This window comes from Danio rerio, chromosome 16, assembly GCF_052040795.2.
Source record: "Danio rerio strain M-AB ecotype USA chromosome 16, GRCz13ab, whole genome shotgun sequence".
NCBI lineage: Eukaryota > Metazoa > Chordata > Actinopteri > Cypriniformes > Danionidae > Danio > Danio rerio.
The window spans coordinates 24,778,443-24,796,695 of NC_141036.1; the positions used below are offsets into that span (position 1 = coordinate 24,778,443).

The 18,253-nt window shown below is 35.0% G+C and overlaps 1 protein-coding gene and 1 long non-coding RNA gene across 4 annotated transcripts in view; one reads left to right on the forward strand and one right to left on the reverse strand.

Moving 5' to 3' along the window:
- LOC101883647 (uncharacterized) overlaps positions 1 to 18,253 on the forward strand; it is a 713,507-nt gene that overhangs the window by 390,222 nt on the left and 305,032 nt on the right. The window lies entirely within an intron of this gene.
- atp8b2 (ATPase phospholipid transporting 8B2) overlaps positions 1,699 to 18,253 on the reverse strand; it is an 86,724-nt gene continuing 70,169 nt past the window's right edge. For both annotated transcript variants that reach the window (XM_087286907.1, XM_087286906.1), the window contains 7 exons: positions 17,334 to 17,557; positions 17,153 to 17,236; positions 16,827 to 17,072; positions 14,048 to 14,186; positions 12,355 to 12,485; positions 9,092 to 9,595; positions 1,699 to 5,242 (listed from right to left, as the gene is read on the reverse strand). In XM_087286907.1, coding sequence (XP_087143033.1) covers positions 5,144 to 5,242; positions 9,092 to 9,595; positions 12,355 to 12,485; positions 14,048 to 14,186; positions 16,827 to 17,072; positions 17,153 to 17,236; positions 17,334 to 17,557 — 1,427 coding nt within the window. In that variant the 3' untranslated portion in view covers positions 1,699 to 5,143. The remainder of the gene's footprint in view (positions 5,243 to 9,091; positions 9,596 to 12,354; positions 12,486 to 14,047; positions 14,187 to 16,826; positions 17,073 to 17,152; positions 17,237 to 17,333; positions 17,558 to 18,253) is intronic.

The following is an 18,253-nucleotide window of genomic DNA, read 5'->3' on the forward strand; positions in this document are numbered from 1 at the left end:
GTGTTGAGTTCTTTTGAAGCGTAATTGGACTGATGACTGTAGTTATAGTCATCCCTCTTGCAAACTAAAGTAAATGAATATAGCTGATCAGGACTCACTGAAAAAAAAAATCTATTTTGGTTGTGTGAACAGTGTACAACAGACTATTTTAAAATTGATTTTGACCAAAGATATATACATTAGATGAAGATGTCGCCTATGCTATTGTTGTCTGTTGAAAGTAATGCGTCAACAGAGCTGCCATTTTGGCACAGGGTAGCACTCCTTTGAAATAAATGTGTGTGGAGATGCAGTGCTGGACTGACCATCTGGAGCCATTGATATAGATGTACAAATATATATCATGTGGAGCTTTCCCGGTGGTCAGTATGCAATTTTTAATTGTAATTTTTTACATCACTTTAAATAACACATCAGTTTTTTTTACATCGGCGAATAAGTAAGGCATAGCCTACAAAGTGTGTGTGTTTGTGTGCATGCAAATGTATTATTCTTCCTTCCTGTTTACTTACATCTAATACATGTCCAGAAACACACCACCTTTCACTTCTAATTCTAACGGAGAGATCAATTCATTTGTGAGTGAATTTCTGTAATAATCAATTCGTGTGAACCATCGATATCCCAGCGTCTAATGTGCATATCCATCTGATCTAAAATGTTCCTGACATTTTTATTTTTCAATAATTTAGGGCGGAAAGTATGCACATTGAGGTGTAGGCACTTTGTTATGTTATTGGGCACCCTTATAACATTCACTTAGCTAACAATAATACAAGTTTCTAGCAACGCAGCATCTTGTTGTCATATTTCATTTACATTTTTGCAGATTTTATTATACCGAATAGGCCTAGTATTTAGTGAGAGTTGGTACTAGTATGGTCAATGCAGTAAGTGTTATTACAATGCAGTAAGTGTTACTGTATTATCATCAATAAGCACAAAAGTATAAAACATAAAAACTGCAAAATAACTTATAAAATGTTATATGTTTATGCTTTGTTTTCTCATTACTACATCCTACACTGCGAAAAAGTCCAGCATCTTCAGACTGGCTTTGGTCTTGACTAACTGTGGTTGAATGACTTTTGTCCTTGGAGCACTGGACAAATATGGTGGTGGCGTTGACGCATGCTCAGGGCCCAATATCCAATTTATGTTTTTTGACAAGTTCCCATTCACTGCATATAGGGCCTGCCCTACACAGGAAAGATTTACAACATAATATTGAGCAGGCGACGACGGGGTGATGCAGTAGGTAGTGGTGTCGCCTCACAGCAAGAAGGTATCTGGTTCGAGCCTCGGCTGGGTCAGTTGGCATTTCTGCGTGGAGTTTGCATGTTCTACCTGAATTCACGTGGGTTTCCTCCGGGTGCTTCGGTTTTTCCACACAAGTCCAAAGACATGTGGTACAGGTGAATTGGGTAAGCTAAATTGTCCGTAGTGTATGAGTGTGAATAGATGTTTCCCAATGATGGGTTTTGGCTGGAAGGACATCCACTGTGCAAAAATGTGCTAGATAAGTTGGTGGTTTATTCCGCTGTGGTGACCCCAGATTAATGGAGGGACTAAGCCGAAAAGAAAATAAATGAATGAATGAATGAATGAATGAATAAAAAATATTGAGCAAATATGTCAATTTCTTTGTGAAATATTTAATAAGAAGTGATTATCATTCAAGCAAAGCAATGATCAGTCTTTTGCATTGATTTAAAATCATTTAATCTGACGTATTTTCCATTGCTATTAGCCCATTCACAACAACGGATTCATCTCTTTACTTTACAGTGTACATGCCATCACCTGGGCTAACAGACACCGAAAGTGACTACTGTACTTTACTTCATATTGCAATCTATGCAAATACTTTTATGTGTAAACTAAGATGTTTATACACACTTAAGAAAATAACACTCACACATATAGCTTTTAAGGCATATCATTGTTACCTATTTAACAGCAATTGCTATAGTTCTAACTTATACAGGAACAAGTATGGAGCGCTTTGACTTTTTAAACAACAACTCTCTTGGTCCTTCTCAGTCATTCACAGTCATACACACATAAACACACACACACACATACACGCGCGCCCTGTGTTTACATTCTTAATACCTAAATTCCAACTCTGGTGAAGGCCACAATGAGTCAGTGTGAAATCCATTTGGTATCTCTTATATCTCAATTACACAAACCGATGCTTTTTTATCACAGGCCACTGGATCAGTGCACTACTGCTGGGCAAATGACCGGACCCTCAAGGGTCAAGTAGAGCAGGGTTTGGGGTAGAATTGGACTTTTTTTCAAGCAGTCAAAGTCCGAACACCAATATGGTGGTGAAATAGATGAACAAGAACAAGTTCATCCAGCACAGTCACGTTCTCACTGAGAACTATAGTGTTTTATCAAACAAAACCACATGGATCTTAGTGCTATGGTAAAAACCAAAATATCCCCCTCCTTTGTCAGTGAAAGGAATAAGTTCATTTGACAACGCAAAAAGCTGAAGCATTAGACTCAGCAAAACAATACGCTGACAAAATACACTCAACAACATGAGAAAAAACCACTGAGTCAACCCTTGACCTAACTGAGTTTTTAAACTGAAATGCAAATTTTAATTGAGCTATTATAACTATTTAATTTGAATGTAAAAATAAACAAAACCTGAAACCTAATCTATTGTAATTGTATTGCGTATGTCATGTAAAACAAGACAAAAGAAACACTTTAGAGTTAATATAAAAATAAAAAGACTGTCATCATTTACTCACCCTCAAGTTGTTTAAAAATTAAAATGCTTTTACTCTAACCTAAGAGATTTCTGTCCCACCATTGAAAACTTATTCAGCCAAAAAAACATAAAGAATTTAAAAACAAAAGTATTAATCCAAATTCAGATCAAGCAGTTAAATCCAAGATACTTGTGGAGATTTTATTACTATATGTGATGCACAGATTTATTTAGACTTTTATTCTCAGAACAACTCTGATCAGATGTTTACAGCAGTCAAACTCAAGCATATTTGAGAACCAGTGAGGTCTTTTAAGCTTCTTTTGAGCTTCTGCAAGCAGTAATGAGATTCGTTCTTGTGTATCAAGAAGGCCTGTTGATGTTGACTGATCAATTTTTATATGTGAACAAAATCATTATATAAAGTGACCAATTATAAACAGCTTGATTCATATGGATTTATTGATATTGAAATATTTTATAATGTGTTTAAATGTCAAGTGTTTGGGCAACAGATTTTTAATGCAAGGACAGAAATCTCCAAGATTTTCATTGGATTGATAACAGGATTCAAATCTTTCGTATAAAAAAAGAAAAAAAAGCATCTACCTTCATATGTAAGAAGTGCTGAGAAAAGTTACATTTCTTAAAGTAAAATATTACAAAATTAAGTAACTTTAAAATGGTATAAAAGTGTGTTTCTGAGTTACTTTTTAAGGAAAGTAACGTAAAAGCATGCCATGACATTTTACCTTTTTTTTTTTTTTTAAAGATTAAGATTGTAATGGATTACTTTTTTACCCAATACTGTAAGTTCAATTTTAAGTTTAAGTTCAATTTTAAATGCAATTTAGCATATGAGAACATTTGCAACATATCTGTATAGTTAGGATTGTTGTGATTTCAGCCTTGGCAATGTTCTTTAGTGGTTTGTAGGGATGTAACGATTCACAGTCAGTTGAAAATCGATTCAAATATGTGGTGATTCAAATTAGTAGAAATGTTAAATGAATCGTGATAGATTTTTTGAACAGAGGTGGTGCTGTGTTTACAGCCGCAAACTAGCTTCACCTCTGCACATCAGCGGTGAGCAAGAGGTGGAGCAGCAGAGTAAATGACAGCAGTGAAGTCCGCCAGACTAAACACAAACTGTGTGCAATACTGCAAAAAGACGTTTACTTACACTGAACAGAACAACGAATATGATGCATGTAAACGGTCAGCACATTGAAAACAACTGTTACAGACGTCTATACGCAAAAAAAAAAAACAAAACTATTAATAAGCCAAACCACGCGGACCAGATGATTTGCAGCTCCGCTTTCTCTGACGAGTGCTACGGAGATCATGCGGTCAGTGTTTTCATATGAAAGCGTGAAGATGTTTTTCAGACTGAAAGAGAAAGTTCTGTTGCAGAAGCAGGTTTTAGATTATTTTACCCTCTCCTTTTCAAATTAGTTTATGCATATTTTAATAATCATCTTATTATTATTGAATATTTAAAAATGTTTGAGATTATCTCTTATCAAGTGTATCACACTGAGACTTATACTAATTAATTATACAAGTAATATTAATTATTCCCCTCCATAATCATGTTCAACTCCTGTCTCTATTCTACTGTATAATTAGTAATTTTATAATCTGTTTTTCATGCCAGTGGTCAGTCTCCTGGAGCAGAGGGCCTACTGACCTCCTCTGTACACACAGCTCTCTGATTTAGGAAAGGCTTTCCTCTCCACACCTGCCATATGTCAGTCCCCAGTGAAAGAGTTTTTTTTTATCAGCAGGGTACATTGTAAATGTGCAAAGACCTCAGCTTATGCCAGAAAACAGAGATATGCTGATATTCCTTTTTAAAAACACAGACTTTTTAAAGGCATAGTCACAGTTTTAGTCTATGTATATTAAATTGTCTTCTTTCGTTTGTATTATCTATTTATTTATTTATTTGTTCATTTATGTTTTATGTTTTATGAAAAAATGAAAGGGCTCTTCACTTTAAATTTCTTTTAAATAATTTTGTAAAAAAATCATGACTAAATCGTGAATTGTGAGATAAGTATCGTGAATCGTATCAAATCGTGAGTCAGGTGAATCGTTACATCCCTAGTGGTTTGTCATCTCTCTGATAACTTAAAATGGAAAACTCCCTAAATAACACCAAATCCGTTCTCTTCGCTGACAGCATTTCTGAGAATGAGCACAATACAAGAAAAGTGAGATGTGAAAAACATGGTGCTGTCTGCTGTATCTGCATCCTTCTCCATGTGTGTTTTCATTCCTAGCATGTTTTTACTCCCAAACTGTCAGGATGCTGTCTTCACTGCCCATGTCCTCAGACAGGAACATGAGCACACGCAAGGTGCAAGCATCAATGTGAAGGCTTTCACATGGTTGATCCATCATTCACTCGCCATAGGATGTTTCTTCTTCAATGGGAGGAGGTCCAGGACTGTTGGCACCACTGACACGAGCTCCTATTCCTTTCCACACAATTGCTGATTCCTGCAGGACAGAAGCAATGGAAGGTAAACAAAAAAGTAAACAAAATTAAATTAATGTTGTCTTAATACAGACATTAAATGAATGAATATATAAACATGAGCACAGGTTGTTTACCACAAATTCCCACTCAATGCATACAAAAATATTTAGATTAAATTAATTAATGGAGTTTAATGACCCAAACTCTACAAATATTCATCCATTTTCCTTCAGCTGAATCACTTGTTTATCAGGGGTGGCCACAGTGGAATAAACCGCCAAGTATTCCAGCACATGTTTTACGTAGCAGATGCCCTTCAAGCCGCAATCTAATAATGGGAAACACCCACAAACTCTCGTGTTCACACACACACACTCATACATAACTAGGCAGGTTAGAGTAACTAGGTATGTTATTGGATAATGATGGTTTGTTCTGTAGACTATCGAAAAAATATAGCTTAAGGGGGCTAATAACTTTGACCATTAAATGGTTTTTGAATTTTTTTGAATTTGCTTTCATTCTAGCCAAAATAAAACAAATAAGACTTTCTCCAGAAGAAAAAATGTTATCAGACATACTGTAAAAATTTCATTGATCTGTTAAACATCCTTTGGGAAATATTTAATAAAGAAAATGAAAATGGGGCTAATAATTCTGACTTCAACTGTACATCTATTTGTTCCTGTATTGACCATTGCTTGCCTGACTATTCTTAATAAACCGGCGTTTGGATCCGCACTTCTTTGTCAGCGTCTTACTTTACATTACAATCATATTTCTTCATATTTTTCTGGAAACATTTGACAGTATTCTTTGCTAATTCTAAAAAAAAAAAAAAACTTTATTTAAATACAAAAAAAAAAATCTGTTGTTACAATGTTATTGTTACTTTTCAGTCATTTTTGAATGCTATTATTAGTGTTAGGCAAAGACTAGTGATCACTCACTCACTCACTTACTTACCTTTAGCTTACTCCCTGCTTTATGATCAATTATTATTAACTTAATATGTGTGTGCTGTTTATTATGTATAAATACACACAGATACATAAAAGAAAACTATACAAAACAAACTATTTACATAGATATTTAAATCTATATTACATCTAATATAGAATTTTTTATCTAAAATCTCAAATGTTTGCACATGTGTGTATTTACATATACATAATAAACATACACAGCGAATGGCCGCATACATTTGAACTAATGTAGTCACTAAAACAAAAAAGAACCATAAGCTAAAGGATTTTCCTAATTATTGGGGAACTCACACCAGCGACATCTGAGACCACTACAACATGTAAAAAGTGAGAAATGAAAGTGTTTTTAATAGTTCTGTTTCCTGCCGTTTTCTCCTTGGGGGAAATTTTCTCTTTCTTATTTGTCCATACATACTGTAGAATGTCAGGGCTTTAACAGAATCAACTTTCTGTCCAGTGTTGTATAACTGCCTGTAACACCTGCTATTACAGGCACAATTAAACCAAAAAATTATGTCCTCAACATTTGCTCACCCTGAAGTGGTCATAAACGTTTTCATGTGCCCCCTGATATTCCATAACATATTGAGTTCAAGCTGCAGTGTTTAAATCCCACCAAACTAGTGTGCTTCAACAATGTGCTGTGATGTTTAAGAATTGACATATTAAGTTTAGATTTTAACCTAATAGAAAGGTTTGTAAAGTTTTACTTAAATTTGCTCTGAAACAACTTAGTATTTTAGAAGTAGATGACAATTTGACCACATGTTAGATTAAACTGTCAAAGAAGTTGCCTTAGATCAGATTGTTTTGGCAGTGCAACCACTAATGTGGAAAAAATTCTCAAAACACCACATACTAAATCTGACCTAAGACATGATTTTTACGGGACTGTTATGAAATATTGTACCAAAATAAAGTGTGTTCATTGTGTTAAAAAAAAAACAAAAAAACATGGGTTATGATAAAAATCATAGCTGTCATCGATATCCTTTTTATTCTCTTGAGATCTCATTTAAGCTCTTTTAACAATGATATGTTTATTCAGGCAAATGTTAGATTAATGGTTCTAGATAAAGCGATATAAAGCTTGATGAAAAACAGGAAAACAAAAGACTAATTTGAATGCATATTTCTATCAGTTAAAAACAGCAATCTGTCTCAGATTACTGCTTGTGATCTTGTAAATGACACAAATTCTTCTTGGGACAATTCTTTCTGTTTGTTTTGTCAATTAACAGAATGCCAGGACTACATTTTTTACATCATGTTCACCTTATATGGTGGTGGATGAGGAGATTCCCCCCATAGTGTAAAGGGCTTTGAGTTTCCAGAAAAGCGATATTTAAAATGTAAGGAATTATTATTATTATTATTATTATTATTACATTCAGATAATAATCTGAACACAAATCCTCATAACATATTTATTTTATGATATGTTTTATTGCATGTTGCAGAGTTTTCACTTTAAACCAAATATCAAATTTCCTGACTTTTTTTTTTTTTTTGACTCTGTAATCACTGAATTAAAAGCAAAATAAAGCAAGTGGTGGCAAAATTTCAGAGCTTACAATTTTTTTTTAATTACATTTAAAAAATATTTTTTAGATGTTAGAGTCAGTTTGCTAGTGTTAAGGTACTGTCTCTTTAAGCAATAATATGCTCCAAAAAAGATATAAACCTGATCTAAACATCCATAGACTGTGTTCATTCTATCAATACCTAAAATTTGAAATTTGAACATATTTTTTTTCTAATGTTTTTGTTCAAGAGACTTTCGTTTATTTTGATTATTTAGAATAATTTATGCGTCAAATTTGATATAATAGCTGTATATGATAAGAGTTAAACACCTTCTCTCTTTGTTTCCCGCAGTGTTCCCTTTATATAAATTGCAGAGACCAATCGATCTTGAATTCCAAGAAAAACTAAATTCCAACTAAACACAAAAATAACTAAAAATAAGAGTAAATTTGTGTTTTTTTCACTTTTTTTTGCTTTTTTTATCCAAGATATTCCATGACAAAAAATATGTTAAAAAGTAACACTTTCTTTAACAATTTAGTTTAATAACAATTCCAACCATTTACTACTGGCTTATTACCTGCATATTATTAAGATATAAAGTATGATCTTATTCTTTTGGATGAGACGTTAAACCGAGGTCCCGACTCTCTGTGGTAGTTAAAAATCCCAGGATGTCCTTTGAAAAAGAGTACGGGTTTCTCCCCGGCATCCTGGCCAAATTTGCCAACTGGCCTGTCCATCATGGCCTCCTAAGCCTTCCGATATCATAATTGGCTTCATCACTATGTCTCCTCTCCAGCAATCAGCTGGTGTGTGGTGTGCGGTCTGGCACAAAATGGCTGCCGTCACTCCATCCAGGTGGAAGCTGCACACTGGTGGTGGATAAGAAGATCCCCACCCCCATTGTGTAAAGCACTTTGAGTGCCCAGAAAAGCACTATATAAATGTAAGGAATTGTTATCATTAATTATTATTCTACATCCCTAATCCTACTAAATGCCTAAACCTAACTACTATCTTACAAACTTTCAATAAGCAGCTAATTAGTAGCTTAGTTAATGGGTGGTAATTGTTTGTTAATATTGTGAATTGTTTAATAAATAAAGTGTGACACAAAAAATAGTTCCCTGACTTTCAATGGCTAGAATAGACTTTTTTGAAGTTCCATGGCATTCCATAAATTCCATGACCCTGGAGCAGGGGGAACCCTGATGTTATTACAATGTGGAAACGGTAATACCACTTATCATGTGAAAACACCCGTGGAATCACAATACTGTACATGTTTGTATTGTGACTGTATATGTTTGTATTTGTATTGTAACTTGTCTCAAGATATATTTATATATTTACCTGCACACTTCCAGCACTACATCCTCCAGCGTCTCTGTCTCTGACCACACTAAGAGCAATGTCTTCAGGACTGTGCGTGAAAGCCACTTCATTGCTCGCCTGTCCTGCATCACCTGCCGCTGAGTCCTGTTGAACATTTGGTGTGGAAGCTGTGGAAATGGGAGGAACCTGAGAGGAGGTGGTGATGTCATCTCCAGTGGGTGGGGTGTTCTGAGCCCCGGTGTTGTTTGTGTGTTTTTTTCTGCGGAGCGTATCAATCCAGCTACTGCTGTGGCGGGAGGCAAAGGTGGCAAGGGCCAGAGAGCTCAGTCGCATATTTTTCCCTGATGTGATCAGCTCGCCAAAGCCCTCCTGATGGGCAAACGCATAGCCAGAGCGTCGAGATCCGCCTCTGCCCAAACGACCAAGACCACTGCCTCCGGCAGCTCCAGTGCTGCCCACTCCACGAGCCGCGCGCCCACCAGGCTTTCGCTTCTTCTGCAGCACCAACTGAGTGTAGCGCACCTGACACACAAACAGCATAATAATGAGTGTGAGGGGACAGCCAGAAACTAATCTCATGTGTCAAACCTACTGATGCAAAGCAAATATACTCAAAGCGGTGAATCAGAATATAAGAAGATCAACCAACTGTTACTATCCAACAATCAGTAGCATAAATTCACTGATCATGTTTTAAAATAAATAAATAAATAAATAAATAAATAAATAAATAAACAAGTAGATGTTTATACTTTTATATGTATCCTTATACATTTCATGGTAATGCAAATTTGTGTGTTAAAGACAAGGCTTTATTCTATGAATTGAAGTAAATTTAGATTTAATACATAAACAATATTAAAAAATAGTTTCAAGATATGTGTGGACTAATGTTTAATTTTTATTTAGCATTTACTGGATTTGTTTTTGTAACTTCCTTATTTTGACTTGTAGTTATTAAAACACAAAGGAATTCTGTTTATACAAAATTCTATACATACTAAATATAGAACATATTATAAAATTTTGCCTATTCATAGTAAATGTTATGGTAAGTTCTTAAAATCTAAATAAAATAAAATAAAAATCCACTTGCTGACAAATGAGTAAACCCTAGTCCGTAATGGGCTATTCATTCATCGGGCTATTCATTATTCATTCAGCCTTTGGACTGTGGGGGAAACCGAAGCACCCGGAGGAAACCCACACACCGCCCATAATGGGCTATTTCTAAACAAAATTTAGTATTTTGGATAAATAAATTAATCTTTTAATATGTTATTCTTGTTCTAAATATGCCTAACAAGATAAGTTTATTGTTTATTTACTTAGATCCCCATTAGCCGCGACCAGCGTAGTGGCTATTCTTTGAGATTCAACATATACAGTAAAGTGACAAATATACATTAAATCATCATCAAAAATATAGGTAAAACTGATGGTCCATTTGAGCATTAGTAGACAATCTGTTTAATATCTGTTGATACTGCTCCTTTAACAGACTATAAGACAATTTGCAAGTACATGTCAACATAAACTAACCCTAACCCCAACCTAACAGTCTACTTACAATCTACTGAGAATTAGTTACCATGTACATGCAATGTAACTTAAATTCAACAAACAGACCATCAAAATAAAGTGTGACCAAAAATGTAAATAAAACAATAAAAACAATACCAAAACCAAATAAAAAGACATAACATGAGACACAAACACCACAACCAAATGAAGACAAAAGTACATTAAACCATAACCATACAAACATCTTATTTGATATTAGTTTTAATAATTGATTTGAAAATATCATTTAACATCAGCGGTATCAATTAACTCAATATTGCATCATAAAGTGTTTCTTTAATATTTTTAACCCTTAATTTACTTATTAAAAGACATGTTATGTCTAATGGCAATTCATGTTCTATATATAAACTTGATACATGTAAACTTTTGTTAAACAGAATAACATTTAGTGAGTGTCTTATGTAGGGATGCTCTGAACGATCAGCCGAAGATTGGTATCTGCCAATAATCACATGTAATGGCTCAATCAGTACACGCCAATGAGGCTGATCTCATGAACTGAACGCAGGGCTTTGTTTATGAGTTTAAAAGCAGAGGAAGATGCACATGCGCTCCCGTATATTATGCATAGCCTAAAGCGGCCACAACACATGAGGAGGTAAATGATGCTCGGAGGCATAAGTAAATGAGCTCGCAACATAACAGCTAAAATAGATACAGATACGCTGCAACCTGTTTATTGTTGCATTATTATTTTATTAGTCTTTTTTTTTTTTTTGGTCACACTTTATTTTGATGGTCTGTTTGTTGAATTAAGTTACATTGCTTCTTCATGCCAACTAATTCTCAGTAGATTATAAGTAGACTGTTAGATTGGGTTTATGGTTAGTGTAAGTTGACATGTACTTGTCTGTTGAAGGAGCAATATCAACAGATATTAAGAAGACAGTCTTCTAATACTTAAAAGGACCATCAAAATAAAGTGTTACCATTTTTTTCATGAATAGTTAATAATATAACTTGCAATATACTTATTGCAATAAACAATAGTTTATAGGTATATTTCCTTTTAGTAAAGAAGTAATGGATAGATGAGTGTGGATTTTCTTCTTTTGCATCAAATATGCACTCCAAACTTTTTCTTGATTGAGACATGTTGAATTCTTCTTTCATCATTTGCAATGTTTCCAAATTGCATTGTTTGCCATTTTTCTTACCAATATTTATATCTGTGTTATATTATTTTCTGTAAAGTGGCAATGACATGTCCACACTAAATGGTTAAAAGAGATGTGTTCTCTTCCTTCATATATTCTCTTAGGTAATGCAAGATCTCCACTAAAGTATCACACTAAGAGGGAAAATGTGCTTTATGCATTATAAAGTTTAAAGCATCAGAATCAGTACTCGGTATCAGCCGATCACCATGACAAAGAATCAGTAAGGGATCGACTGCAAAAATTCTGATTGGAGCATCCATAGTCTTATGAAATTAATATTGAACGTGATTTCAATGATTTTATTCCTTCGTACCTTTATAGCTATAGCAGGGGTGTGGACTGGCTATTTTTATAAATTAATATTTTTTATGAAATAAGGATATCAACATGTCATCTTTATCTTTAGTATCCAAAAGGTCTTATCTTTTCTTTACTGATAATTAAACTTTAGATAATATAAAACGACATGTACAATACAAAGAAATTCAAATGTAAGATTTAGGACAGACAGACTCGGGTTACACACATACTTACAGTATCTGAGAGCTGAGGTTTAAGGTCCAGTTTGAGGAAGCGGAAAGCAAGGACTGGAGCAATACAGATGACGGTTGCCAAAGCAATAGTTAACCACACCACTGGCTGCCCGAGTGTGTTATGGGCACTTCCTGTGGTTAATTAATGCACGAAACACACAAAAACAAAATAAGCCACACTTTTGAATCAAGATTATAAATATTCTAAACAAGATAGAATTAAAAACATCCCACTTATTTTTAAAGACAGTAATTTTGTTATAAATAGTTGTTAATAGAGTGTACATTAGGGCTGCACGATATTGGAAAAATCTGGCATTGCGATATTGTGATTTGCTGTGATATATATTGCAATATGAATACAGATAGCTTGAATAGTGTCTATTTTTTAAAGAAATCGTTGATTTAGATTGGTTGGGTTGATTTTGTAAGGGTGTGATTCATGTATTTAAAAATGTTTGCAAGAATAATTACAGTAGAGCAAAAAAAAAAAGTTAAATAAACAGTGCTTTATGGTTTTCAGGAGAGTCAAACATTATTGAGATACAGACATTTAATAATGTAAGGTTAAATAACACTGTATAGTCTTCATTTTATTAATAAATCAGTACATTTTTTCTTCATTAAAGTTTTTAGCGTTTAAAGATATTTTATGTTATTGTGTCCAAATGCTTTAAACTTTTTTTTCAATGCCTTTAAAACACATGCAAATGATACATTTTCACTCTGTTATGATCATACTATGAAATGACTCCACGAATGTCATGTATTCTCATGTGTTGATCGACTACAATCCCAACTTAACATTGCAAATACTGCAATGTGACTTTTGCAGACACATATATTGCGATATCAATGCTAAAACGATATATTGTGCAGCCCTAGTGTATATTTACATTTTTGGTTAATAGGGCCATCAACACTACATGTTTTGGATGTCTCTTTTGTCCGGCATACCCATTACAGGTCTTTCAGTCTCTGCTAATGAGCTGATGATCTAAATCAGGCATGAAGCACTGGTCTACAGGACTTCAAAAGTAGTTTTATATACACAGAACAGTATTAATTTCAAAAGACAGGTGTCTTAATTTCACCAAAGCTGCATTTATTTGATTAAAAATAAAGGAAAATACAAATTTTCTAAACTATTATTCAAAAATAATGTTTACTAATTTAATAAAATTTTAATAAATTACATTCCTGTTATTCAAAGCTGACTTTTCAGCATCATTACTCCAGCCTTGTGTCTTTAGGAATCATTCTATTTTGAATGTAAGCATTTGTTTAAAATGTGATATTTGTTTTATTTAAATGGTAGTTTAATAATGAACAATTATTTGAATTACTATTTTGTCATTTAAAAAGCTGAATATAGAATAATGCTACTTTATCTGAATGTTATAGCTCAGGGGTGTCCAAAGTAGGTCCTGGAGGGCCGGTGTCCTGCAGATTTTAGCTCCAACTTGCCTCAACACACCTCCAAGGATATTTCTAGAAAGCTCAGTAAGAGCTTGATTAGGTAGCCCAGGTGTGTCTGATTGGGGTTGAAACGAAACTTTGCAGGACACTGGCCCTCCAGGACCGAGTTTGGACACCCCTGATATAGCTAATAGTTTGAGCTTGTGACACACTAATTGTAACCCAATTTCATGCCTCATGGCAGCCAAACAGCTGGACCAAACATGTTGACTCACCGAGGAAATGGAACTGCTTGGGGAAGATGCTGAACAGGATGCTGGAGTGCATGGCGAAGAGGATGGTGAAGTAGGTACCCAAAGAGCCCCATACAAAGAAGTGATTTATAGCTGTCCAGTAGCCTGTATCCAGAGCAATCTATAATCCAAAAAAGCAATTAAAATTTGTTTTAAAATACATTTGTACTATATAAACCCATGAAAGAGAAATAACAAAAGCTCTTGAAAAGAAGGAGATTAGATAGAGCACATCCTTAAATGAACTGTTTGAGATAATGTGAAAAATGGGGCAATGCTGCAGTGTTTGCTTTTTTGGACATTGCTTGCATGTAAACCTGTTGTAGGAGATCTTGATATACTCTTTTCACATTTCCAGGTTTTTCAGTAGCAGTGAATTGGAACTGGTCACATTTTTTACAATCCTATTTACTACACAATGATTTTATCAAGGCTTTCAGGAAAAGGAAAAAAAATGTGTGAAACTGCTGACTGCAGGCAGAAGAGAGAATAGCATAAATTTTCTCTCAGCTCCATAGACACTGCATTAGAAACTCCTCGCATAAGCGGTTATTCGATTTTTGTAATTAGACGCAAAGATGATATAATACATTCATAAATGCATATAAATGTTCATACGCTTTTTTTTTAATCAAAATAATAAAAACTTTTAAGGATTTAAGATTATGATGATCGTTAAATTCATCATAACAGTCTTGTAAAAAGGGTCCATACAAATTTCTTAACAATTTTAAGATCATTTAATTTTAAAGAATAGTTTTTAACAGTTTTAGCTGTGTCCTCTTGTGTTGTCGTGCTAATGACATTACACACCCTCAGTTTTCAGTTTGGTTTTATAAACAGAGTATATGCAGGAATCCCAAAGGAAATTTCAATACCTTTTCAAGACTTTTTAAAGACCTTCTCAGAATATTTTTAGACCTCATAGCAACTTTAAGTTCTAATCAGTATCAAACCTTTAACTTAATAAACAGTTGTTAATAAACAGATGTAGTTAAATAAATGAATGGAGCACAACCATGAAAAAGGACTTAGATAAGCTCGGAAGAAACAAACCTTGAAAGAATAAATTACGCAGTTGTTTTCAGCGACAGGTTTTAGCCACTGTTTAAACTCGTTTTTCTCCAACCAGGAGTACGCAAACTTGTATTATCCCATTTTGCCATCTGTTTTGCTCTATGGCAGTGCTATTTAATTAGTTTGTCATGACGGCCAGTTTATGAAAAGCATCCCAAATGAGAGGCCTGCTAAATGAACAGTTGTTATCATCTGCATTCATAATCATTTTAATAATTTGTAATAATTTGTCGCAAATTCGTAAACATATCTTTTGTTTACATTGCAGTGAGAGCCACTACAGCGTGAGATGTTTTCTACTCTGTGCGTCTGAAAGACGTGAGCGCATTGCTCCGTTTGCTCATGCAAATTGACATATCGTTATCTTAGAATTATAAGGTTCTATATGACATTTTTGTCAAAATTGAGTAATTGACATATTCTTATTAAATGACAACTTATATTGACCTTATCTTCCGCAGACGAGCGGGCGCTGCCATTTGAATCTTTTTGGCACGAGACTTCCGGTCTCATTCACTTCCATTCATTTTTCGACATTAAAAACTGCTCGTTTCGCTGTTTGATGTTGCAAACTGATATTTCTTTGTTATATTATTCTACTTGGTCTGTATAGTCATGCAAACATTTGTTTGTAGAGCAAGTAGTTTGAATGTTTTTTGCCGTTTATTATTCCTTGTCATTTCTCCCATAGGCGACTCAAACGGAAGTTCTAAGACAATCGCGAAAACAGGCATACTTCCGCATTTTAGAATAAGGTCAGTATACATAATGGAATGTTTTTTTTTAAAGCTTTTTACATTTTAAGACCGTTTTATTTAAAAAAAAACTATTGTTACACACATACTGTTTGCTATGGAATGCAAAAACTTTGAAGCTCAATATCTCAAAATCATTCAGAATGCAGATAGAATCTTATAATTCCAAGGTGACGATATATTCTAATATTAGAAATAACGAACTTGATTTATCAACTTTTAATACTTTTTAAGACCCTGTGAACACTCTGTATAGAAAACAGCAAAACAACCAAATCACTGGTGTGTTTTACATGTAAATATGTTGTACATTTTATTAGACCTCACAAAGCAGCATTATAACAGGACCCTAAAATCCTCACATGATCATAACCGGAATGACTGGAAGCGGTCGACTGTGACATACAAAAGCTCCACTGCTTTCGTTCCGCATTGTGCTTGTCTCTCATCAGCAATTGTTTTAGAGGTCTTGTTTTACTTGAGTGGCTTTGCACTTTGGCCAATCCATACTTGAAACAGTACTGCTTACAACTATGTGGACAGGACACCAATTTATTGTACATATCGCTGTCAATTTCACATTGTCATTTTATTTGCACCATCTGTATTTTGTACTGTCTGGAGCCAGCACCTAAGCTTTTCACTCATCATAGCACACGTGCTGCTGATGATGTGACAATAAAAGTGATTTGATTTGATTTGCTTCATACTATCCTACCATGATAATAAGTTAGGGATAATTTTTTAGCTCATCCATGAACATGATTTCTGCGGTAGGACAAAATGAAGGCGATAACTCCCATGATTCCAGTGTCATCAAACTACGCCATTGATTGTTGTGAATATGCTCCCTCTAGAGGAGAAAATGACATCTTGTACCTTCATTGCTTATGTATGTTTGCTAAATCAATTATTCTGCATGAACTCACTTGGACGCTGACAACGATGACGAGGGCCGTTGCTGTGGTTACCGCAAAAGTCTGATAGTCTGCTAGAGGGACTCCATTGCTCTGTGTGGCGTGAGAGAGAACGCCGTAGGGTATGAAGAACAGAACCACGGAGGTGTAGATTCCTTGAGCGATGCAGATGAAGAACTCGCGCTTGTTAAACAGCAAGTTCAGCTGACCTGGCTCATACAGCTTCGGATACTCCAGGCTCCTTTGTTCAGGAACATCCTGAGATAGATGGGGATTGGATTTCTCATAAAAGGCAAACAAAATGAGTCAGTATTTGAGGCAAGCTTGCTTTTTCTTACCTGATCGAAGATGCCCATGGCTAATACAGGCAGGGACGTGTATACGATATTGTAGAGAGTAATGAAGTACTGGTCGTAGACAGTCTATATGAAAGAATAACAATACGATAAAGTCAAGGTTATGACTTATATAACATTTAATATGTGACACTTTCTTTGAGTCTCAGAATAAATCTCTTACCTGTGCTGAGAATCCACAGAAGAACCCAAACCAAAAGTGCACCATAGTAAAGGCAAAGTTCTTGTAGAAGAAGTAACAAAGGAAACGGCACATGCGCAGATAGGACCAGCGTCCGTGCACCAGCAGAAGTCGCTGCAGGAAGCGGAACTGGGAAAAGGAGTAATCTGATGCCAGCACAGCCTGAATCCCCTCCTGTCCACTAATGCCCACACCAATGTGAGCCGCTGCAGAAGGAGAGAAATACACTAGTTCAGACAATGCAGTTTACTTTGTTATATGAGCTAACCGGAGGGGAAAGCAGGAGCAGGTTTGGGGTTGATACAAAGACTAATCTAAACATTATGACCTTCATCTTTTTTCAACTCATCCTCATTTCATTTTCATTTTAATCAGCTCCAGCACACTTGATTAAAAGTTTCAAGTATAAAGGCTGTGATTAGCCAAATGAAGTGTGTTTTTAATTTGGTTATCAACTAAACTCTGCAGAACAGTGGGCCTCAAGCAACATGCCTGGACAATCACAGCCTTGAGTATCATGATTTTTCATTTCACATTGGAACATTCAATTTCCCAGGTAAACAACAGCACAAACATAGACTGTCCTTTACATCAGGGGTGTCCAAACTCTGTCCTGCAGGGCCAGTGTCCTAGAGAGTTTAGCTCCAACCCTATTCAAACACACCTGAACCAGCTAATCAAGCTTACTAGACATACTAGAAACTTCCGTGCAGGTGTGTTTAAGCAAGTTGGAGCTAAACTCAGCAGGACACCGGCCCTCCAGGGCCGAGTTTAGACACCTCTGCTTTACATGATGTGAAGAAATTTTAGTTTAAAGGAAGTTCAAAGGTTCAGTTCTGATGGTTCCAGTTTGATAGTGGAAAGCGGAGTTTGATGGCCTGAGGGCTATAACATATTCCTCC